The sequence below is a fragment of the Anolis sagrei genome, chromosome X (assembly GCF_037176765.1).
Source record: "Anolis sagrei isolate rAnoSag1 chromosome X, rAnoSag1.mat, whole genome shotgun sequence".
Classification (NCBI taxonomy): Eukaryota; Metazoa; Chordata; class Lepidosauria; order Squamata; family Dactyloidae; genus Anolis; species Anolis sagrei.
Genome location: NC_090034.1, coordinates 732058 through 756500, shown reverse-complemented (window position 1 = coordinate 756500; position 24443 = coordinate 732058). Strand labels below are relative to the sequence as shown.

The window sequence follows — 24443 nt, the reverse complement described above, 5'->3', positions numbered from 1 at the left end:
AGAAGGAAGCAAACAGGGAGGGAAGAAAGGCAAAGGAAGGAAGGGGGAGGGAATGAAGGAAAGAGAGAAGGATGAAACCAAGGAGTGAAAGAAGGAAAGAGGTAGAGAAGGAAGAAAGGAGAGAAAGGGGGAGGAAAAGGGGGAAGGAATAGGTAGGGACCTCTCTTTCATAATAGTCCAGATATCTACCTCAACTTTGATAAGTTTTACTATAGGCCACAGCAACGCGTGGCAGGGCACAGCTAGTAATAATAATAATAGACACTTGGGAAGGGTCCGACGTGTGATCCAATACAACAGCCAGCAGAGTGATCTTGTCTGCTGTGGACTCACCTTGTTGTGTTTCAAATAATAATAATAATAATAATAATAATAATAATAATAATAATAATAGCGGCCTGATTCTGGCAGCCCAAGAACAAGCCATTCGAACCAAGGCCATCAAAGCCAGAATTGAAAAGTCGACAACAGATCCCAAGTGTAGACTCTGCAAGGAAGCAGGTGAAACAAGAGATCCCATCCTCACCTGCTGTAAGAAGATCGTGGACAGACTCCAGGCAGAGGCACAACACCCTTGCTCAGATGGTCCATTGGAACTTGTGCCACAAAGACCATCTGCCTGCCACAAAGAACTGGTGGGATCACAAGCCAGAAAAAAGTTACAGAGAATGAACACGCCAAAAACCCCTCTGGGACTTCCGGATTCAGACAGACAGAGTTTTGGAGCACAAGACTCCTGACCTCACGATCGTGTTAAAAAACAAAGTATGGATTGTCGATGTTGCAATCCCAGGTGACAGCAGGATTGAAGAGAAACAACTGAAAAAGATGGCACCATACGAGGATTTAAAGATGGAACTGCAAAGACTCTGGCACAAGACAGTCAAGGTGGTCCCAGTGGCGATCAGCACACTGGGTGCAGTGCCTCAAGACCTTGGCCTGCACTTAAATACAATCAGCGCTGACAGGATTACCATCTGCAAAAGGCAACCTGACTGGGATCTGCACGCATTATTTGCTGATACATCACACAGTCCTAGACACTTGGGAAGGGTCCGACGTGTGATCCAATACAACAACCAGAAGAGTGTCTCCTGTGGACTCATCTTGTGTTTCTAATAATAATAATAATAATAATAATAATAATAATAATAATCTGACATGATATGGGGATTTAAAGATGGAACTGCAAAGACTCTGACACAATCCAGTCAAGGTGGTCCCAGTGGAGATTGGCACACTGGGTGCAGTGCCTCAAGACCTTGGCCTGCACTTAAACACAATCGGTGCTGACAAAATCCCCACCTGCAAAAGGCCAGCTTAGTGGGATCTGCACACATTATCCGCCGATACATCACACAGTCCTAGACACTTGGGAAGGGTCTGACGTGTCATCCAATACAACAGGCAGCAGAGTGTCTGCTGTGGACTCATCTTGTAGTGTTTATAACAACAACAACAACAACAACAACAACAATAACCAGTACAATTTGTGTAGCTTGCTGTCGACTTTTGCAGCCCGAAAGAGAGTTGCATCTGTCAAGTAGGAAATTTTGGTACCTACCGCTTATCTGGGGAGGCTAATTTACGATGCCATAAAAATCTCCAGCAAGCATGCAAAGAATGAGGAAGTACTCCATCGGTGTCACAAATAGACAGTGAAGGAACAGATTATTAATAATAATCTGACATGATATGGGGATTTAAAGATGGAACTGCAAAGACTCTGACACAATCCAGTCAAGGTGGTCCCAGTGGAGATTGGCACACTGGGTGCAGTGCCTCAAGACCTTGGCCTGCACTTAAACACAATCGGTGCTGACAAAATCCCCACCTGCAAAAGGCCAGCTTACTGGGATCTGCACACATTATCCGCCGATACATCACACAGTCCTAGACACTTGGGAAGGGTCTGACGTGTCATCCAATACAACAGGCAGCAGAGTGTCTGCTGTGGACTCATCTTGTTGTGTTTATAACAACAACAACAACAACAACAACAACAACAACAACAATAACCAGTACAATTTGTGTAGCTTGCTGTCGACTTTTGCAGCCCGAAAGAGAGTTGCATCTGTCAAGTAGGAAATTTTGGTACCTACCGCTTCTCTGGGGAGGCTAATTTACGATGCCATAAAAATCTCCAGCAAGCATGCAAAGAATGAGGAAGTACTCCATCGGTGTCACAAATAGACAGTGAAGGAACAGATTATTAATAATAATCTGACATGATATGGGGATTTAAAGATGGAACTGCAAAGACTCTGACACAATCCAGTCAAGGTGGTCCCAGTGGAGATTGGCACACTGGGCGCAGTGCCTCAAGACCTTGGCCTGCACTTAAACACAATCGGTGCTGACAAAATCCCCACCTGCAAAAGGCCAGCTTACTGGGATCTGCACACATTATCCGCCGATACATCACACAGTCCTAGACACTTGGGAAGGGTCTGACGTGTCATCCAATACAACAGGCAGCAGAGTGTCTGCTGTGGACTCATCTTGTAGTGTTTATAACAACAACAACAACAACAACAACAACAATAACCAGTACAATTTGTGTAGCTTGCTGTCGACTTTTGCAGCCCGAAAGAGAGTTGCATCTGTCAAGTAGGAAATTTTGGTACCTACCGCTTATCTGGGGAGGCTAATTTACGATGCCATAAAAATCTCCAGCAAGCATGCAAAGAATGAGGAAGTACTCCATCGGTGTCACAAATAGACAGTGAAGGAACAGATTATTAATAATAATCTGACATGATATGGGGATTTAAAGATGGAACTGCAAAGACTCTGACACAATCCAGTCAAGGTGGTCCCAGTGGAGATTGGCACACTGGGCGCAGTGCCTCAAGACCTTGGCCTGCACTTAAACACAATCGGTGCTGACAAAATCCCCACCTGCAAAAGGCCAGCTTACTGGGATCTGCACACATTATCCGCCGATACATCACACAGTCCTAGACACTTGGGAAGGGTCTGACGTGTCATCCAATACAACAGGCAGCAGAGTGTCTGCTGTGGACTCATCTTGTTGTGTTTATAACAACAACAACAACAACAACAACAACAACAACCAGTACAATTTGTGTAGCTTGCTGTCGACTTTTGCAGCCCGAAAGAGAGTTGCATCTGTCAAGTAGGAAATTTTGGTACCGCTTATCTGGGGAGGCTAATTTACGATGCCATAAAAATCTCCAGCAAGCATGCAAAGAATGAGGAAGTACTCCATCGGTGTCACAAATAGACAGTGAAGGAACAGATTATTAATAATAATCTGACATGATATGGGGATTTAAAGATGGAACTGCAAAGACTCTGACACAATCCAGTCAAGGTGGTCCCAGTGGAGATTGGCACACTGGGCGCAGTGCCTCAAGACCTTGGCCTGCACTTAAACACAATCGGTGCTGACAAAATCCCCACCTGCAAAAGGCCAGCTTACTGGGATCTGCACACATTATCCGCCGATACATCACACAGTCCTAGACACTTGGGAAGGGTCTGACGTGTCATCCAATACAACAGGCAGCAGAGTGTCTGCTGTGGACTCATCTTGTTGTGTTTATAACAACAACAACAACAACAACAACAACAACAACAACAACAACAATAACCAGTACAATTTGTGTAGCTTGCTGTCGACTTTTGCAGCCCGAAAGAGAGTTGCATCTGTCAAGTAGGAAATTTTGGTACCTACCGCTTATCTGGGGAGGCTAATTTACGATGCCATAAAAATCTCCAGCAAGCATGCAAAGAATGAGGAAGTACTCCATCGGTGTCACAAATAGACAGTGAAGGAACAGATTATTAATAATAATCTGACATGATATGGGGATTTAAAGATGGAACTGCAAAGACTCTGGCACAATCCAGTCAAGGTGGTCCCAGTGGAGATTGGCACACTGGGTGCAGTGCCTCAAGACCTTGGCCTGCACTTAAACACAATCGGTGCTGACAAAATCCCCACCTGCAAAAGGCCAGCTTACTGGGATCTGCACACATTATCCGCCGATACATCACACAGTCCTAGACACTTGGGAAGGGTCTGACGTGTGATCCAATACAACAGGCAGCAGAGTGTCCGCTGTGGACTCATCTTGTTGTGTTTATAACAACAACAACAACAACAACAACAACAACAACAACAACAACAACAACAACAACCAGTACAATTTGTGTAGCTTGCTGTCGACTTTTGCAGCCCGAAAGAGAGTTGCATCTGTCAAGTAGGAAATTTTGGTACCTACCGCTTATCTGGGGAGGCTAATTTACGATGCCATAAAAATCTCCAGCAAGCATGCAAAGAATGAGGAAGTACTCCATCGGTGTCACAAATAGACAGTGAAGGAACAGATTATTAATAATAATCTGACATGATATGGGGATTTAAAGATGGAACTGCAAAGACTCTGACACAATCCAGTCAAGGTGGTCCCAGTGGAGATTGGCACACTGGGCGCAGTGCCTCAAGACCTTGGCCTGCACTTAAACACAATCGGTGCTGACAAAATCCCCACCTGCAAAAGGCCAGCTTACTGGGATCTGCACACATTATCCGCCGATACATCACACAGTCCTAGACACTTGGGAAGGGTCTGACGTGTCATCCAATACAACAGGCAGCAGAGTGTCTGCTGTGGACTCCTCTTGTTGTGTTTATAACAACAACAACAACAACAACAACAACAACAACAACAACAACAACAACCAGTACAATTTGTGTAGCTTGCTGTCGACTTTTGCAGCCCGAAAGAGAGTTGCACCTATCAAGTAGGAAATTTTGGTACCGCTTATCTGGGGAGGCTAATTTACGATGCCATAAAAATCTCCAGCAAGCATGCAAAGAATGAGGAAGTACTCCATCGGTGTCACAAATAGACAGTGAAGGAACAGATTATTAATAATAATCTGACATGATATGGGGATTTAAAGATGGAACTGCAAAGACTCTGACACAATCCAGTCAAGGTGGTCCCAGTGGAGATTGGCACACTGGGCGCAGTGCCTCAAGACCTTGGCCTGCACTTAAACACAATCGGTGCTGACAAAATCCCCACCTGCAAAAGGCCAGCTTACTGGGATCTGCACACATTATCCGCCGATACATCACACAGTCCTAGACACTTGGGAAGGGTCTGACGTGTCATCCAATACAACAGGCAGCAGAGTGTCTGCTGTGGACTCATCTTGTTGTGTTTATAACAACAACAACAACAACAACAATAACCAGTACAATTTGTGTAGCTTGCTGTCGACTTTTGCAGCCCGAAAGAGAGTTGCATCTGTCAAGTAGGAAATTTTGGTACCTACCGCTTATCTGGGGAGGCTAATTTACGATGCCATAAAAATCTCCAGCAAGCATGCAAAGAATGAGGAAGTACTCCATCGGTGTCACAAATAGACAGTGAAGGAACAGATTATTAATAATAATCTGACATGATATGGGGATTTAAAGATGGAACTGCAAAGACTCTGACACAATCCAGTCAAGGTGGTCCCAGTGGAGATTGGCACACTGGGTGCAGTGCCTCAAGACCTTGGCCTGCACTTAAACACAATCGGTGCTGACAAAATCCCCACCTGCAAAAGGCCAGCTTACTGGGATCTGCACACATTATCCGCCGATACATCACACAGTCCTAGACACTTGGGAAGGGTCTGACGTGTCATCCAATACAACAGGCAGCAGAGTGTCTGCTGTGGACTCATCTTGTTGTGTTTATAACAACAACAACAACAACAACAACAACAACAACAACAATAACCAGTACAATTTGTGTAGCTTGCTGTCGACTTTTGCAGCCCGAAAGAGAGTTGCATCTGTCAAGTAGGAAATTTTGGTACCTACCGCTTCTCTGGGGAGGCTAATTTACGATGCCATAAAAATCTCCAGCAAGCATGCAAAGAATGAGGAAGTACTCCATCGGTGTCACAAATAGACAGTGAAGGAACAGATTATTAATAATAATCTGACATGATATGGGGATTTAAAGATGGAACTGCAAAGACTCTGACACAATCCAGTCAAGGTGGTCCCAGTGGAGATTGGCACACTGGGCGCAGTGCCTCAAGACCTTGGCCTGCACTTAAACACAATCGGTGCTGACAAAATCCCCACCTGCAAAAGGCCAGCTTACTGGGATCTGCACACATTATCCGCCGATACATCACACAGTCCTAGACACTTGGGAAGGGTCTGACGTGTGATCCAATACAACAGGCAGCAGAGTGTCTGCTGTGGACTCATCTTGTAGTGTTTATAACAACAACAACAACAACAACAACAACAATAACCAGTACAATTTGTGTAGCTTGCTGTCGACTTTTGCAGCCCGAAAGAGAGTTGCATCTGTCAAGTAGGAAATTTTGGTACCTACCGCTTATCTGGGGAGGCTAATTTACGATGCCATAAAAATCTCCAGCAAGCATGCAAAGAATGAGGAAGTACTCCATCGGTGTCACAAATAGACAGTGAAGGAACAGATTATTAATAATAATCTGACATGATATGGGGATTTAAAGATGGAACTGCAAAGACTCTGACACAATCCAGTCAAGGTGGTCCCAGTGGAGATTGGCACACTGGGTGCAGTGCCTCAAGACCTTGGCCTGCACTTAAACACAATCGGTGCTGACAAAATCCCCACCTGCAAAAGGCCAGCTTACTGGGATCTGCACACATTATCCGCCGATACATCACACAGTCCTAGACACTTGGGAAGGGTCTGACGTGTCATCCAATACAACAGGCAGCAGAGTGTCTGCTGTGGACTCATCTTGTTGTGTTTATAACAACAACAACAACAACAACAACAACAACAACAATAACCAGTACAATTTGTGTAGCTTGCTGTCGACTTTTGCAGCCCGAAAGAGAGTTGCATCTGTCAAGTAGGAAATTTTGGTACCTACCGCTTATCTGGGGAGGCTAATTTACGATGCCATAAAAATCTCCAGCAAGCATGCAAAGAATGAGGAAGTACTCCATCGGTGTCACAAATAGACAGTGAAGGAACAGATTATTAATAATAATCTGACATGATGTGGGGATTTAAAGATGGAACTGCAAAGACTCTTGACACAATCCAGTCAAGGTGGTCCCAGTGGAGATTGGCACACTGGGTGCAGTGCCTCAAGACCTTGGCCTGCACTTAAACACAATCGGTGCTGACAAAATCCCCACCTGCAAAAGGCCAGCTTACTGGGATCTGCACACATTATCCGCCGATACATCACACAGTCCTAGACACTTGGGAAGGGTCTGACGTGTCATCCAATACAACAGGCAGCAGAGTGTCTGCTGTGGACTCATCTTGTTGTGTTTATAACAACAACAACAACAACAACAACAACAACAACAATAACCAGTACAATTTGTGTAGCTTGCTGTCGACTTTTGCAGCCCGAAAGAGAGTTGCATCTGTCAAGTAGGAAATTTTGGTACCTACCGCTTATCTGGGGAGGCTAATTTACGATGCCATAAAAATCTCCAGCAAGCATGCAAAGAATGAGGAAGTACTCCATCGGTGTCACAAATAGACAGTGAAGGAACAGATTATTAATAATAATCTGACATGATGTGGGGATTTAAAGATGGAACTGCAAAGACTCTTGACACAATCCAGTCAAGGTGGTCCCAGTGGAGATTGGCACACTGGGTGCAGTGCCTCAAGACCTTGGCCTGCACTTAAACACAATCGGTGCTGACAAAATCCCCACCTGCAAAAGGCCAGCTTACTGGGATCTGCACACATTATCCGCCGATACATCACACAGTCCTAGACACTTGGGAAGGGTCTGACGTGTCATCCAATACAACAGGCAGCAGAGTGTCTGCTGTGGACTCATCTTGTTGTGTTTATAACAACAACAACAACAACAATAACCAGTACAATTTGTGTAGCTTGCTGTCGACTTTTGCAGCCCGAAAGAGAGTTGCATCTGTCAAGTAGGAAATTTTGGTACCTACCGCTTATCTGGGGAGGCTAATTTACGATGCCATAAAAATCTCCAGCAAGCATGCAAAGAATGAGGAAGTACTCCATCGGTGTCACAAATAGACAGTGAAGGAACAGCTCCCCCGGTGGCCAGAATACCCTCATGAAAAAGCTGGAATGTTAAATAGCCTCTGTGTGCCTGTCTATATATGTTGTGTGTCTATTGCATTGAATGGTTGCCATGTATGTGTATGTTGTGATCCGCCCTGAGTCCCATCCAAGGTGAGAAGGGCGGAATATACATACTGTAAATAAATCTATATAAATAAAAATATAATGTTTGTTTGTGGGATTAACAGAACTCAAAAACCAGTGGACGGATTGACACCAAATTTGGACACAAGACACCTAACACCCAATGTATGTCCTTCACCCAAAAAATGGATTTTGTCATTTGGGAGTTGGAGTTGCTGGGATTTATAGTTCACCTACACTCAAAGAGCATTCTGAACTCCACCAACGATGGAATTGAACCAAACTTGGCACATAGTTCTCCCACGAGCAACAGAAAATACTGGAAGGGTTTGGTGGGCAGTGTCCTTTGGTTTTGGAGTTGTAGTTCACCTACATCCAGAGATTGCTGTGGACTCAAACAATGATGGATCTGGACCAAACTTGGCACGGATACTCAAAATGCCCAAATGTGAACACTGGTGGAGTTTGGGGAAAATAGAATCTTGACATTTGGGAGTTGTAGTTGCTGGAATTTATAGTTCACCTACAATCACAGAGCATTCTGAACCCCACCAACGATAGAAATGGGCCAAACTTGGCACACAGTTCTCCCATGAGCAACAGAAAATACTGGAAGGGTTTGGTGGAAATTGATCTTGAGTTTGGGAATTGTAGTTCACCTACATCCAGAGATCACTGTGGTTTCCAACAATACTGGAAGGGTTTGGTGGGCAGTGTCCTTTGGTTTTGGAGTTGTAGTTCACCTACATCCAGAGATCACTGTGGACTCAAACAATGATGGATCTGGACCAAACTTGGCACGAAGACTCAATATGCCCAAATGTGAACACTGGTAGAGTTTGGGGAAAATAGAATCTTGACATTTGGGAGTTGTAGTTGCTGGGATTTATAGTTCACCTACAATCAAAGAGCATTCTGAACTCCACCAACGATAGAATTGAACCAAACTTGGCACATAGTTCTCCCATGAGCAACAGAAAATACTGGAAGGGTTTGGTGGGCAGTGTCCTTTGCTTTTGGAGTTGTAGTTCACCTACACCCAGAGATCACTGTGCACTCAAACAATGATGGATCTGGACCAAACTTGGCACGGATACTCAATATGCTCTAATGTGAACACTGGTGGAGTTTGGGGAAAATACAATCTTGACATTTGGGAGTTGTAGTTGCTGGGATTTATAGTTCACCTACAATCACAGAGCATTCTGAACCCCACCAACGATAGAAATGGACCAAACTTGGCACATAGTTCTTCCATGAGCAACAGAAAATACTGGAAGGGTTTGGTGGAAATTGATCTTGAGTTTGGGAGTTGTAGTTCACCTACATCCAGAGATCACTGTGGATTCAAACACTACTGGAAGGGTTTGGTGGGCAGTGTCCTTTGCTTTTGGAGTTGTAGTTCACTTACATCCAGAGATCACTGTGGACTCAAACAATGATGGATCTGGACCAAACTTGGCACGGATACTCAATATGCCCAAATGTGAACACTGGTGGAGTTTGGGGAAAATAGAATCTTGACATTTGGGTTGCTGGGATTTATAGTTCACCTACAATCAAAGAGCATTCTGAACCCCAGCAACGATAGAAATGGACCAAACTTGGCACATAGTTCTCCCATGAGCAACAGAAAATACTGGAAGGGTTTGGTGGAAATTGATCTTGAGTTTGGGAGTTGTAGTTCACCTACATCCAGAGATCACTGTGGACTCAAACAATGATGGATCTGGACCAAACTTGGCACGGATACTCAATATGCCCAAATGTGAACACTGGTGGAGTTTGGGGAAAATAGAATTTTGACATTTGGGAGTTGTAGTTGCTGGGATTTATAGTTCACCTACAATCAAAGAGCATTTGGAACCCCACCAACGATAGAATTGGGCCAAACCTCCCACACAGAACCCCCATGTGGGCCACAGCAATGCGTGGCAGGGGACAGCTAGTATATCAATAAATCAATAAAGTGCGCCCACCCACTCACCTTATCCAGCCCGTACGTACTTGTTAATCTGAGCCAAGAACATCCCCTTCAGCGCGTAGAACTCGGCCGTCATCTCCTTGGTGAAATACTTCAGGTTGGTGGATTCGATCACCTCCAGGCCCTAGTGAGCACAAGATCGCATAGCAAGGTGGGTTAAGTATTGATCATCAACAGGTTGAAAAGATACCCAATAATGAAAGGCAACAAAAAAGGAAAAATTCTGGAAGTTGCCCTTTCCTTCGGTACTTTTGGGAAATGGAAATCTCCATCACCTTTTGGAGATCTTGTGATCTTTGAAAAGGCATGGCCTTGTTAGACGTTGCAACCTTTTGGAAAAGGATGCCATAATGTTTTATATTACTACTACTACTACTACTACTAATAATAATAATAATAATAATAAGCTGTATTTATGCCCTGACAGCATCTCCTCGAAGGGACTTGGGGCGACTAACATGAGGCCAAGCCCAAAGAAAATTACAATAAAGCAAAAACATCTAAACAAAAACAATAACATCATATAAAATAAAATAAAATTCATGCAAGGCAACAGTTTTATTGGAACGAATATAAAGAATATATCCTTATTTCATCACATATAAGTCGCACCCCCCTTTTCGGGGTGGAAAAATTGGTATTTTTGCTATTTCTCCACAATATTTGCACCCTTTATTCAACTGTTCATGTGCCTGCCCCCTTGGAGACACGGGGCGTAATATTCGCTGGCTACCATGAGACTATTATGAGGTGAAATGTCATATCTGGATGCTGGATTTCATTTCAGCTACTCAATAAGAACAGAAAAATAATAGAAATTCTAAGAAAAATCTTAACCACACACAATAGGCTTGAAAAAGTAGCAACTGGAGCAGGGAACAGAGGTCCACAAGGGAACTTTCCCAAGCTTTGCTCACACAATAAAAGGAAAAGAAACCCTAAGCAACAATCATCCTGAGAGGAGACCTTTCTGAAGGGCAACAGACTTCCCATTTCTGGTTTAGCCAGGTGAATCATTCTGGAGAACTCAAAGATGCACACATTTTTATTGGAACGAATATAAATAATATATCCTTATTTCATCACATACAAGTCGCACCCCCCTTTTTGAGGTGGCAAAATTGGTATTTCTGCTATTCCTTCACAATAGTCACACCCTTTATTCGCTTGCTTATGTGAGCGATACAGGGAGATACAGGACTTTCCTTGGCCGGCCACCCTGCGACTATTATATGGTGAAATGTTGTACCTTGATACTGGATTTAATTTCAGAAATGTATCCCTTGCGCTACTCAATAAGAACAGAAAAATAATAGAAATTCTAAGAAAAATCTTAACCACACACAATAGGCTTGAAAAATTAACAACTGGAGCAAGGAACAGAGGTCCGTAAGGGAACTTTCCCAAGCTTTGCTCATAGAAGAAAAGGAAAAGAAACCCATAAGCCACAATCACCGTGAGAGGAGACCTTTCTGAAGGGCAACAGACTTCCCACTCCTGATTTAGCCAGGTGAATCATTCTGGAGAACTCAAAGATGCGCACATTTTTATTGGAACCAATATAAAGATTATATCCTTATTTCATCACATATAAGTCGCACCCCCCTTTTTGAGGTGGCAAAACTGGTATTTCTGCTATTCCTCCACGTTAGTTGCACCCTTTATTCGCTCGCTCATGTGAGCGATACAGGGAGATACAGGACTTCCCTTGTCCAGCCACCATGCGACTATTATACGGTGAAATGTTGTATCTGGAATATAAAGAATATATCCCTATTTCCTCACATATAAGTCGCACCCCCCTTTTTGAGGTGGCAAAACCGGTATTTCTGCTATTCCTCCACAATAGTCACACCCTTTATTCGCTTGCTCATGTGAGCGATACAGGGAGATACAGGACTTCCCTTGGCTGGCCACCATGCGACTATTATATGGTGAAATGTCGTACCTGGAATATAAAGAATATATCCCTATTTCCTCACATATAAGTCGCACCCCCCCCTTTTTGAGGTGGCAAAACCGGTATTTCTGCTATTCCTCCACAATAGTCACACCCTTTATTCGCTTGCTCATGTGAGCGATACAGGGAGATACTAGACTTCCCTTGGCTGGCCACCATGCGACTATTATATGGTGAAATGTCGTACCTGGAATATAAAGAATATATCCCTATTTCCTCACATATAAGTCGCACTCCCCTTTTTGAGGTGGCAAAACTGGTATTTCTGCTATTCCTCCACAATAGTCGCACCCTTTATTCGCTCACTCATGTGATACAGGGAGATACAGGACTTCCCTTGGCCGGCCACCATGCGACTATTATATGGTGAAATGTCGTACCTGGAATATAAAGAATATATCCCTATTTCCTCACATATAAGTCGCACCCCCATTTTTGAGGTGGCAAAACTGGTATTTCTGCTATTCCTCCACAATAGTTGCACCCTTTATTCGCTCACTCATGTGAGCAATACAGCGAGATACTGGACTTGTCCGGCCACCATGCGACTATTATATGGTGAAATGTCGTACCTGGAATATAAAGAATATATCCCTATTTCCTCACATAAAAGTCGCACCCCCCTTTTTGAGGTGGCAAAACTGGTATTTCTGCTATTCCTCCACAATAGTCACACCCTTTATTCACTCGCTCATGTGAGCGATACAGGGAGATATAGGACTTCCCTTGGCCGGCCACCATGCGACTATTATACGGTGAAATGTCGTACCTGGATGCTGGATTTCATTTCAGAAATGTGTCCCTTATGCTACTCAATAAGAACAGAAAAATAATATAAATTCTAAGAAAAATCTTAACCACACACAATAGGCTTGAAAAAGTAGCAACTGGAGCAAGGAACAGAGGTCCACAAGGGAACTTTCCCAAGCTTTGCTCACACAATAAAAGGAAAAGAAACCCTAAGCAACAATCATCCTGAGAGGAGACCTTTCTGAAGGGCAACAGACTTCCCACTCCTGATTTAGCCAGGTGAATCATTCTGGAGAACTCAAAGATGCACACATTCTTATTGGAATGAATATAAAGAATATATCCCTATTTCCTCACATACAAGTCGCACCCCCCTTTTTGAGGTGGCAAAATTGGTATTTCTGCTATTCCTCCACAATAGTCGCACCCTTTATTCGCTCGCTCATGTGAGTGATACAGGGAGATACAGGACTTCCCTTGGCTGGCCACCATGCGACTATTATACGGTGAAATGTCGTACCTGGAATATAAAGAATATATCCCTATTTCCTCACATAAAAGTCGCACCCCCCCTTTTTGAGGTGGCAAAACTGGTATTTCTGCTATTCCTCCACAATAGTCGCACCCTTTATTCGCTCGCTCATGTGAGTGATACAGCGAGATACTGGACTTCCCTTGGCTGGCCACCATGCGACTATTATATGGTGAAATGTCATACCTGGAATATAAAGAATATATCCCTATTTCCTCACATATAAGTCGCACCCCCCCTTTTCGAGGTGGCAAAATTGGTATTTCTGCTATTCCTCCACAATAGTCGCACCCTTTATTCGCTCGCTCATGTGAGCGATACAGGGAGATATAGGAATTCCCTTGGCTGGCCACCATGCAACTATTATACGGTGAAATGTCGTACCTGGAATATAAAGAATATATCCCTATTTCCTCACATATAAGTCGCACCCCCATTTTTGAGGTAGCAAAACTGGTATTTCTGCTATTCCTCCACAATAGTCGCACCCTTTATTTGCTCGCTCATGTGAGAGATACAGCGAGATACAGGACTTCCCTTGGCCGACCACCATGCAACTATTATACGGTGAAATGTCGTACCTTGATGCTGGATTTCATTTCAGAAATGTGTCGCTTACGCTACTCAATAAGAACAGAAAAATAATCAAAGTCGAAGTAGCCTCACCTGCATGCATTCGTTTTTGCCCAGGACTCCGGCCAGCTGAAGGTAGCACTTGACTTGCTGCCGAATCTTCTGGAAGCAATCCACGATCGGGACGGTTGGGATGGTGTGGATGCGACTCAGGATGTCCAGGGCCACGTTGACCAGGCCTTGCTTCCGGGCGATCTTTCCGTACTGGATGATGGCCGAGGCCGAAGCGTGGACCCCCAGCATGGCGTTGTTGGAACTGGGGTCGTGCTGAGAGCTGTTGTCGTACGCACCGACAATGGCTGGGAAGGCAGAAAGAAAGAAAGAAAGGGGAGCACATGTTTGACTCATCATGCATTGGTTGGAAATAGTAACCTTAGAATCATAGAATCATAGAATCATAGAGTTGGAAGAGACCTCCTGGGCCATCATCCAGTCCACCCCCATTCTGCCAAGAAGCAGGAATATTGCATTCAAAGCACCCCTGACAGATGGCCATCCAGCCTCTGTTTAAAAGCTTCCAAAGAAGGAGCCTCCACCACACTCCCTCCGGGGCAGAGAGTTCCACTGCTGAATGGCTCTCACAGTCAGGAAGGTCTTCCTAATGTTCAGATGGAATCTCCTCTCTTGTAGTTTGAAGCCATTGTTCCATTGCGTCCTAGTCTCCAGGGAAGCAGAAAACAAGCTTGCTCCCTCCTCCTCCCTGTGGCTTCCTCTCACATATTTATACATGGCTCTCATCATATCTCCTCTCAGCCTTCTCTTCTTCAGGCTAAACATGCCCAGCTCCTTAAGCCGCTCCTCATAGGGCTTGTTCTCCAGACCCTTGATCATTTGAGTCGCCCTCCTCTGGACACATTCCAGCTTGTCAATATCTCTCTTGAATTGTGGTACCCAGAATTGGACACAATATTCCAGGTAGTGTGGTCTAACCAAAGCAGAATAGAGGGACTTGCTAATGAGACTTCTTGGACTTGCTAATGAGAAACCCTGATAAGAACTGGGACACTGATAACGGAAATGTTTGCAACCTTCCTTGTGTTAAGAAGGAAGTCAACACAAGCCTTGTGTTTGTCAACACCAATCAAGAACAACAACACTGAGATGGATCCAGGATGGAAGACGTCTATCATTCATTTACAACTTTGGGACGACATCAACAGAATATTCCTATAAAAGACTCATTTATTTATTTATTTATTTTGGGTACTTTTACTCCACCCTTCTCAACCCCCGAGGGAGGACTCAGGGCGGCTTACAAAAAAAGGCACAATTCGATGCCTATACACTTTACACAAATTATACAAAACCAAAGTTAAAAACAATTATCACAATTAAAACAATCCACAACTAGTACATAACACATCATATAAAAACTATTCTCGTGCTCAGCGTTCCATGGTTCTAGTCCATTAATCATTTCCTAATCATCGTCAAAGTTCTTTCTTCATCTGCCCGTTTGTCCGAATGCCTGGTCCCAAATCCATGTTTTCAGTTTTTTCCTAAAGGAAAGGAGGGATGTCGCTGATCTAATTTCCCCGGGGAGTGAATTCCACAGGCGGGGGGCCACCACTGAGAAGGCCCTGCTCCTCGTTCCCGCCAATCTCACTTGTGATAGCGGTGGGGTCGAGAGCAGGGCCTCCCCAGAAGATCTTAGACTCCGAGGTGGGACATAGAGGGAGATACGTTCGGATAGATCCACTGGGCCGGAGCCGTATAGGGTTTTGTAGGTCAAAACCAGCACCTTGAATTGTGCTCAGAATTGGATCGGCAGCCAGTGGAACTGACACAACAGGGGGTGGTATGTTCCCTGTATGACGCTCCGGTGAGTAATCTAGATGCCTCCTGCTGGACTAATTGAAGTTTCCGAACAGTCTTCAAAGGCAACCCCACATAGAGTGCGTTGCAGTAATCTATCCAGGATGTAACAAGAGCGTGGACCACTGTGGCCAGATCCGGCTTCCCAAGGTACGGGCGCAGTCTAATAATGCTCAAAGTGTGGCAGACCTGAGGAGTCTGGTTCACCCGCTATGCTCTGCTCCAGGGGAAGGAGAGAGATGGTGTATTTGGAGAGTGGCAGATCTGCATGGGAGCAGTTTGGGGCTTCTTTCTCAAGGGAAGAGGAAGAAGTGCGCTTTCGGTGTCTTAGATTTTGTGCAAGGAGTCAGGTTCTGCTGTGTGGAAAACAGAGGTCTGGTCCTTGGCATTGTGCTTAGGGAAAGAAGTTTTGGCATTTCAGCGTTTTGAAATTATGGCATTATGGAAGTTTTGGAACTAGGTGTTGACAGGCCGCAGGAAAACAGGGTCTGGCCGAAGAGGTGTTTCTCCAAGGAGGGAGAAAAGGGGATGGTCATATTTTGGATGCATGTGGATGAATGCGTGCACATGGGTGTGAATGTTGAGTGAAAATGTAACCTCCCTTTGTTTGTTTGTCAACCAATGTAATTGTGAATCCAATGTAGTTGCATAGAATCTGTCTGTCTGTATTTCCAATGCCATTCTTTGTCTAAGGTCATTCTTCATCTAAATGTTTTCTGTAATCTGATGTCCCCTCTCACACTGGAAATTGCAATAAAAAGAACCGATGCTTCCAAGTCATTGAAAAGTCATTCGTGACACGTATCCCTAAAGCCTGGCTTGATGCAGAGTTCACTTGAGGGGAAAGGTCACGTCGCAAGAGACGTGGAAGCGCCAACTGCTCTGAGACGAAGGATTTTCCCTTTCTAGACTTGATCAGAAAAACTGAACCCAATTGTCACACCTGCTGTGTCTTATTACACATCACGAGACAAAACCCTGCAAACCTATAAATCCCTAAACGACTCCGGCCCAGTTTACCTGTCCAAACGGATTCTCCCCTATGAACCATCAAGATTGTTAAGATCGTCTGGAGGGGCCCTGCTCTTCGTCCCACCAGCCTCACAAGCGTGCCTGGTGGGGACGAGGGACAGGGCCTTCTCGGTGGTGGCCCCTCGACTCTGGAATTCTCTCCCACTGGAGATTAGAACTGCCCCTTCTCTCCTGACTTTTAGAAAACAGGTGAAAACCTGGCTCGCTCTCGGTCCCACCACCCTCGCAAGTATGCCTGGTGGGGTCGAGGGACAGGGCCTTCTCAGTGGTGGCCCCTCGGCTCTGGAACTCCTTCCCACTGGAGATTAGAACTGCCCCTTCTCTCCTGACTTTTAGAAAACAGGTGAAAACCTGGCTCGCTCTCGGTCCCACCACCCTCACAAGCGCGCCTGGTGGGGACGAGGGACAGGGCCTTCTCGGTGGTGGCCCCTCGGCTCTGGAACTCCCTCCCACTGGAGATTAGAACTGCCCCTTCTCTCCTGACTTTTAGAAAACAGGTGAAAACCTGGCTCGCTCTCGGTCCCACCACCCTCGCAAGCATGCCTGGTGGGGACGAGTGACAGGGTCTTCTCGGTGGTGGCCCCTCGGCTCTGGAACTCCCTCCCACTGGAGATTAGAACTGCCCCTTCTCTCCTGACTTTTAGAAAACAGGTGAAAACCTGGCTCGCTCTCGGTCCCACCACCCTCGCAAGCGCGCCTGGTGGGGACGAGGGACAGGGCCTTCTCGGTGGTGGTCCCTCGACTCTGGAACTCTCTCCCACTGAAGATTAGAACTGCCCCTTCTCTCCTGACTTTTAGAAAACAGGTGAAAACCTGACTCGCTCTCGGTCCCACCACCCTCGCAAGCGCGCCTGGTGGGGACGAGGGACAGGGCCTTCTCGGTGGTGGCCCCTCGGCTCTGGAACTCCTTCCCACTGGAGATTAGAACTGCCCCTTCTCTCCTGACTTTTAGAAAACAGGTGAAAACCTGGCTCTGGAAACTGGCATTTGACGAATGAGTCAATAACTCGTGGCTATATGGATGGATGGTGATGAACAACGGTTTTATTGTGACGACTTGGCCATTGTAATGATATGATTGTATTTTTGGTATTTTAATGTGTTAGCGTATTACGGAATGTGGTGTTTTAAAACGATTGCTTGGGATATTATTGTTGGAAACTGGCCTGAGTCCCTCCACGGAGGTGAGAAGACCGGCATACAAAAGTTCTAAATAAATAATAATAATAATAGTAAATAAACTTTTAGCAAAACAATGCAATTCTTTGCAATCCCCAAAGAATGGTCAACTCTGCGGAAATATATACACGCTCCTGGTCTTGCTAGAAAGAGAGGCTTCGTATTGGGTTTTGTGGACGATCTCGCAGTGGCGAGTCGAGGCGCTCACCTTGGTAGTGGTGCTGGCGCCACATGAAGATGCTGCTCCAGTGGGACAAGTCGTCCGAGACGATGGGCAGGCGGTTCCTCCACGTCTTCACCACCGTCTTCATGTCGTGGAGGCTGTTGTTCCGCCCCAGGTTGGCCGGCTGCAGCCCCGCGTTGATCTGGGCCGCCTCTTGCAGCTCGATGATCTGTTGCGCCGCCTGAGAAGATGGAAAATATAAATATAATAAAGTAACACTGCGAGTGCATTCTTCATCCCACACTGAGGAAAAATGCCTTGCAGAACCACATGCAACTGTGGCACTCTGGCACTGAATCTCCTTTTCACCCAGCGCCAGACACAAGACCAAGAGTTCTATCTAAGGATGTTTACTGCAAAAAGCAGGCAAAAAGGACAAAAATGTGATTCCAAAAGCGTCGGGAGAATAGTAAATGCAAAAGGAGCAAGACTTGAAAAAGGTCAAAGTACATAAATCACCAAAATCCACAATGTCACTGCAAGTATAAATGCATAAACAAGACAAGGACATCTAATCACTAGGGCTGGGCAGTTTCGTTCATTAATTTCGTAATTCGTTATTAATTTGTATTTAAATTAGCTTACGATCCGATATTGAGCCATTTTGGAATAGTGTGAGGAGTTAAATAGATTTGAATTTTTTTTCAATTGTTTCGTAATTCTTTCGTAATTGTTTTGAAATTGTTTCGAAATTGTTTCATAATTATTTTCGCATGTCTGGTGCAAGTTTTATAGTTGTTGTGTGTTTTATCACACCAACAGTCAACAACAGAGGGAGAGGGAAGCTTCAGAAGTTCCCCCGGTCCCATTTGGAGGGTTTTTCAGCATATTTTTAGCATATTTGGAGGGTTTTTTTAGCATATTGCGCAATCGCATCCGCCATTAACGAATCGATTCGAAATTTACGAAATTTTGTATATTTTGAAATTTTTAAAAGGAAAATTTCGGAATTCTTTAAAGAAACGAAACGTGATGGACCCCTTAAAAACGAATCGAGTTTAGAAACCAATTTTTCCGTGGTTACCCAGCCCTACTAATCACCTCTCCACAAAAGCTTGCTCTAGGCAATGTCAGGCCTTCCTATCGAAGCTGAAACAACCCCCTTGTCAACAAAAGACTGCCCCAGGCACTGCCAGGCCATTATATGTTAATCAAGGTGGTCAGTTGAAACATTTACACCTAGCTCCAGCAGACAAGAGTCTTTTGTCCCACCCTGGACATTATTCCACAGATATATAAACCCTTTTTCCTAGACTGAAACAGAATGGGACATCTAATCACCTCTCAACAAAAGATTGCTTCAGGCACTGCCAGGCCACCCAATGCTAATCAAGGTGGTCAGCTGAAACATTCACACCTAGCTCCAGCAGACAAGATCTTTTGCCCCACCCTGGACATTATTCCAGATATATAAACCCCTTTTCCTAGACTAAAACAGAATGGGGCATCTAATCACCTCTCAACAAAAGATTGCCCCAGGCACTGCCAGGCCACCCAATGCTAATCAAGGTTGTCAGTTGAAACATTCACTCCTAGCTCCAGCAGACAAGAGTCTTTTGCCCCACCCTGGACATCATTCCTCAGATATATAAACCCTTTTTCCTAGACTGAAACAGAATGGGACATCTAATCACCTCTCAACAAAAGATTGCTCCAGGCACTGTGAGGCAATCAAATGCTAATCAAGGTGGTCAGTTGAAACATTCCCACCTAGCTCCAGCAGACAAGAGTCCTTTGTCCCACCCTGGTCATCATTCCACAGATATATAAACCCTTTTTCCTAGTTCCAACAGACCTCGCTACCTCTGAGGATGCTTGCCATAGATGCAGGCAAAACGTCAGGAGAGAATGCCTCTAGAACATGGCCATAGAGCCCGAAAAAACCTACAACAACCCATAAACAAGACAACAGGATCTTTTCCTTCCTTCCAGGAAACATATGTATTTCAAGATGGATTCTATTCTGTTCAATTGTGTATAAGAAAACACTGTGCTGAGGCAGAGAAAATGTAACCTTGACAGAAATGAGATAACGTGTTCCTTGGCTGGGAAGAAGAGGGAGGAACTGGTTTCAGCCAGAAGTCAGATAAGCAGATGTTCAGGGACTGTTGTTTTTGCCGAGGAGAGCCTGTTTGTAGCTTGCTGTGAATAGATGTGTGTAGATATACTTAGTAAAACGTAGTTTTCTATTGTAACTGAAAGCTTGCAGAGTCCTTATTTTGAACTCAGTGTCTGCTGATCTAGCAATCCTTCCGCTGGCAAACGTCAATACCCTGACACAACTCGCATATGTCAAGGTCTATTTTCCCCCAAGAGCGCCTCAAGAGCGCCCCTGGGCAACATCAACTCTACCGCGAATGCTTACTTTGCGTAAGGGTTAAGCCACCCCTGGTCACACTTCCAAAAGGCTGTGGAGATTCCAGATTTCCCAAAAGGTTACGGTTTCTAAAAGGTCATGCTTCTCCAAAACAATCACAATTTTATTCTTTGGAGAGAAACACTGGCATTCGGAGGCTCTTACTCAGCTGACATAACTGTTCCTCCTGCAAAGGCATCCACCCCCCACCCCCCGTTGCTTCCATGCAAATCCCTGGAAAGCAAGCCGAGCAAGGCAATATTCTTCCTTCCCGTCCCATCCTAATCACCCCAGTCTCAGCTTTCACCACAGTTTCACCTTCATCCTTCTCCCATTCATCATGTAAATTTAATTTCCTAGCAGGTATTTAATCACTCACTATCTGATATAAGGAGGGGGGGGGGGAAGTAATTACTGTCGAGTAGCTCCATTGCTGTGTTGGTAATTTTTGTCATTCTCTGCCTATTTCAGCAATTTGATAACAAGGATGTGCAGGGAGGATTCCAACACAAACGTATGAACGAACGGACGAACGAACGCACTCCAAAGTAGCCAGCACTTGTTGTAAATAAATAGTACTCAGCCCAAAAAGTATTAAGTTTCTTGTTGATCTTCTTTCTCTCTCCCATCCACTCTCGTCTTAAATAGAGATAGGAAGAACGGGGGGAAAAAACAATGGAAAAATTGGGGGAAAACAGGTTTTTTCCCCCGTTTCGTTTCCAAAGCTATTTTTTTCCCCCAGGAAAAAAAATGGAAAAGTGTGTAGAATATGTTCTTTTTTTTTGCAACGATAAATAGTAATATATCAATGGCATGGTAATAATTCAAACTACAGAACATGAAGAATTATTTTTCGGAGACTTTTCATTTCCAATTTTTTTTTCAATTTTTCAGAGAGAAAATGCTTTTTCCCCCAGGAAAAAAAAAAACTGAAAAGTGCACAGAATATGTTATTTTTTTTTGCAATGGTAAATAGTAATATATCAACGGCATGGATTTTCATTCAAACAACATAACATGAAGGATTATTTTTCGGAGACTTTTCATTTCCATTTTTTTTTCAATTTTTCAGAGAAAAAATGCTTTTTCCCCCAGGAAAAAAACTGAAAAGTGTGTAGAATATGTTCTTTATTACAACGATAAATAGTAATATATCGATGGCATGGTATTCATTCAAACTACAGAACCTGAAGGATTATTTTTTTCTGAGACTTTTCATTTCTAATTTTTTTTTCAATTTTTCAGAGAGAAAAATGCTTTTTCCCCCAGGAAAAAAAACTGAAAAGTGCGCAGAATGTGTTATTTTTTTTGCAATGGTAAATAGTAATATATCAATGGCATGGATTTTCATTCAAACTACAGAACCTGAAGGATTATTTTTTTCTGAGACTTTTCATTTCTATTTTTTTTCAATTTTTCAGAGAAAAAATGCTTTTTCCCCCAGGGAAAAAAAAAAACTGAAAAGTGCGCAGAATATGTTTTTTTTTTTTTTTGCAATGGTAAATAGTAATATATCAATGGCATGGATTTTCATTCAAACTACAGAACATGAAGGATTATTTTTCTGAGACTTTTCATTTCCATTTCTTTTTCAATTTTTCAGAGAAAAAATGTTTTTGGAAAAAACATTTTCCCCCAATTTTTCCATTTTTGTTTTCCTTACCCCAGGCTTTTTCTTTTTCTTTTTTGCTAATAGCAAAAATTCAATGACAACATACAGTACACAAAGAAATAATAATAATAATAATAATAATAATAATAATAATAATAATAATAATAATAATTTAATTCAATGCCCGAATGCAACAACAATACATCCATAGTAACGAAAACTTAACAGCCCAACATATAAACACAAATTAACACTTAACATCTAAAATTAAATAAAAAACACAGCCTGTTATATCAGACATAAGTCAAAACATCGAAGAGAAACAACAATTTCCCAGTTCCTTGGGGCAAATAGATTGATCATTGCTCAAGATATCTATTGAGCCGGTGGGACGAGCAAGGCACAGATAGGGATGGTAGCTCCTGATATCTATATAAATAAAAATGTAATGTTCGTTTATGGGATTCACAGAACTCAAAAACCACCGGACGAATTGACACCAAATTTGGACACTTAGACACCTAACAACCCAATGTATGTCCTTCACTTAAAAAAAATTGAATTTGTCATTTGGGAGTTGTTGTTGGTGGGATTTATAGTTCACCTACAATCAAAGAACATTCTGAACCCCACCAACGATGGAATTGGGCCAAACCTCCCACACAGAACCCCCATGACTAACAACAGAAAATACTGGAAGGGTTTGGTGGGCAGTGTCCTTTAGTTTGGGAGTTGTAGTTCACCTACATCTGGAGTTCACTGTGGACTCAAACAATGATGGATCTGGACCAAATTTGACAAGAATACTTGATCTGCCCAAAAGTGAACACTGGTGGAGTTTGGGGAAAATAGAATCTTGACATTTGGCAGTTGTAGTTGCTGGGATTTATCGTTCACCTACAATCACAGAGCATTTTGAAGCCTACCAACTATAAACCTCCCACACAGAACCCACATGTGGCCACAGCAACGTGTGGCAGGGGACGGCTAGTGATAAATAAATAAATAGCATTGATTCTGCAAAGAGGACTAAAATAAGTAAGTAGAATCACAGAATCCTAGAATCCAAGAGTTGGAAGAGACCTCCTGGACCATCCAGTCCAACCCCATTTTGCCAAGAAGCAGGAATATTGCATTCAAAGCACCCCTGACAGATGGCCATCCAGCCTCTACTTAACAACAACAACAACAACAACAACAACAACAACAACAATAGTAGAGTTGGAAGAGACTTCCTGGGCCATCCTCCAGTCCAACCCCATTCTGCCAAGAAGCAGGAATATTGCATTCAAAGCACCCCTGACAATGGCCATCCAGCCTCTACTTAACAACAACAACAACAACAACAACAACAACAACAACAACAACAACAACAACAACAACAACAACAATAATAGTAGAGTTGGAAGAGACCTCCTGGGCCATCCTCCAGTCCAACCCCATTCTGCCAAGAAGCAGGAATATTGCATTCAAAGCACCCCTGACAGATGGCCATCCAGCCTCTACTTAACAACAACAACAACAACAACAACAACAACAATAATAGTAGAGTTGGAAGAGACCTCCTGGGCCATCCTCCAGTCCAACCCCATTCTGCCAAGAAGCAGGAATATTGCATTCAAAGCACCCGACAGATGGCCATCCAGCCTCTACTTAATAATAACAACAACAACAACATCAACAACAACAACAACAACAACAACAGCCTCTACTTAATAACAACAACAACAACAATAATAATAGTAGAGTTGGAAGAGACCTCCTGGGCCATCATCCAGTCCAATCCTATTCTGCCAAGAAGCAGGAATATTGCATTCAAATCACCCCTGACAGATGGCCATCCAGCCTCTGCTTCAAAGCTTCCAAAGAAGGAGCCTCCACCACACTCCCTCTGGGGCAGAGAGTTCCCCTGCTGAATTTAATAGTATAAATCTGTGCTAAGTTGAAGTTCTGTGGTTAACTGTGTGTCATAAAGATAGACAGGCAATCAAGGGAATTGCTGTTGTCACTTTTTGAGATAAATGGCTTTTGTCTACACTTTTAAAAATCCCCCAAAATTTGTCAATGTGTGAATCTTTCTGAAACTTCTGGGGATTGATGCCTTGGTTATCTTGTGCACTGTAGCTGAAATTTAAGGAGATAACTCTTGTAGATTTTTTTAAAATATTGTTT

General features: G+C 43.8%; 1 protein-coding gene across 1 annotated transcript in view; it reads right to left on the bottom strand.

The window, feature by feature from the left end:
* The window catches only part of LOC132780040 (transformation/transcription domain-associated protein), a 232772-nt gene that overhangs the window by 55869 nt on the left and 152460 nt on the right, over nucleotides 1–24443 (bottom strand). Inside the window, exons 59-61 of the mRNA XM_067460867.1 lie at nucleotides 18289–18484; nucleotides 14088–14353; nucleotides 10203–10303 (exon numbers count right to left, since the gene is read on the bottom strand). Coding sequence (XP_067316968.1) covers nucleotides 10203–10303; nucleotides 14088–14353; nucleotides 18289–18484 — 563 coding nt within the window. The remainder of the gene's footprint in view (nucleotides 1–10202; nucleotides 10304–14087; nucleotides 14354–18288; nucleotides 18485–24443) is intronic.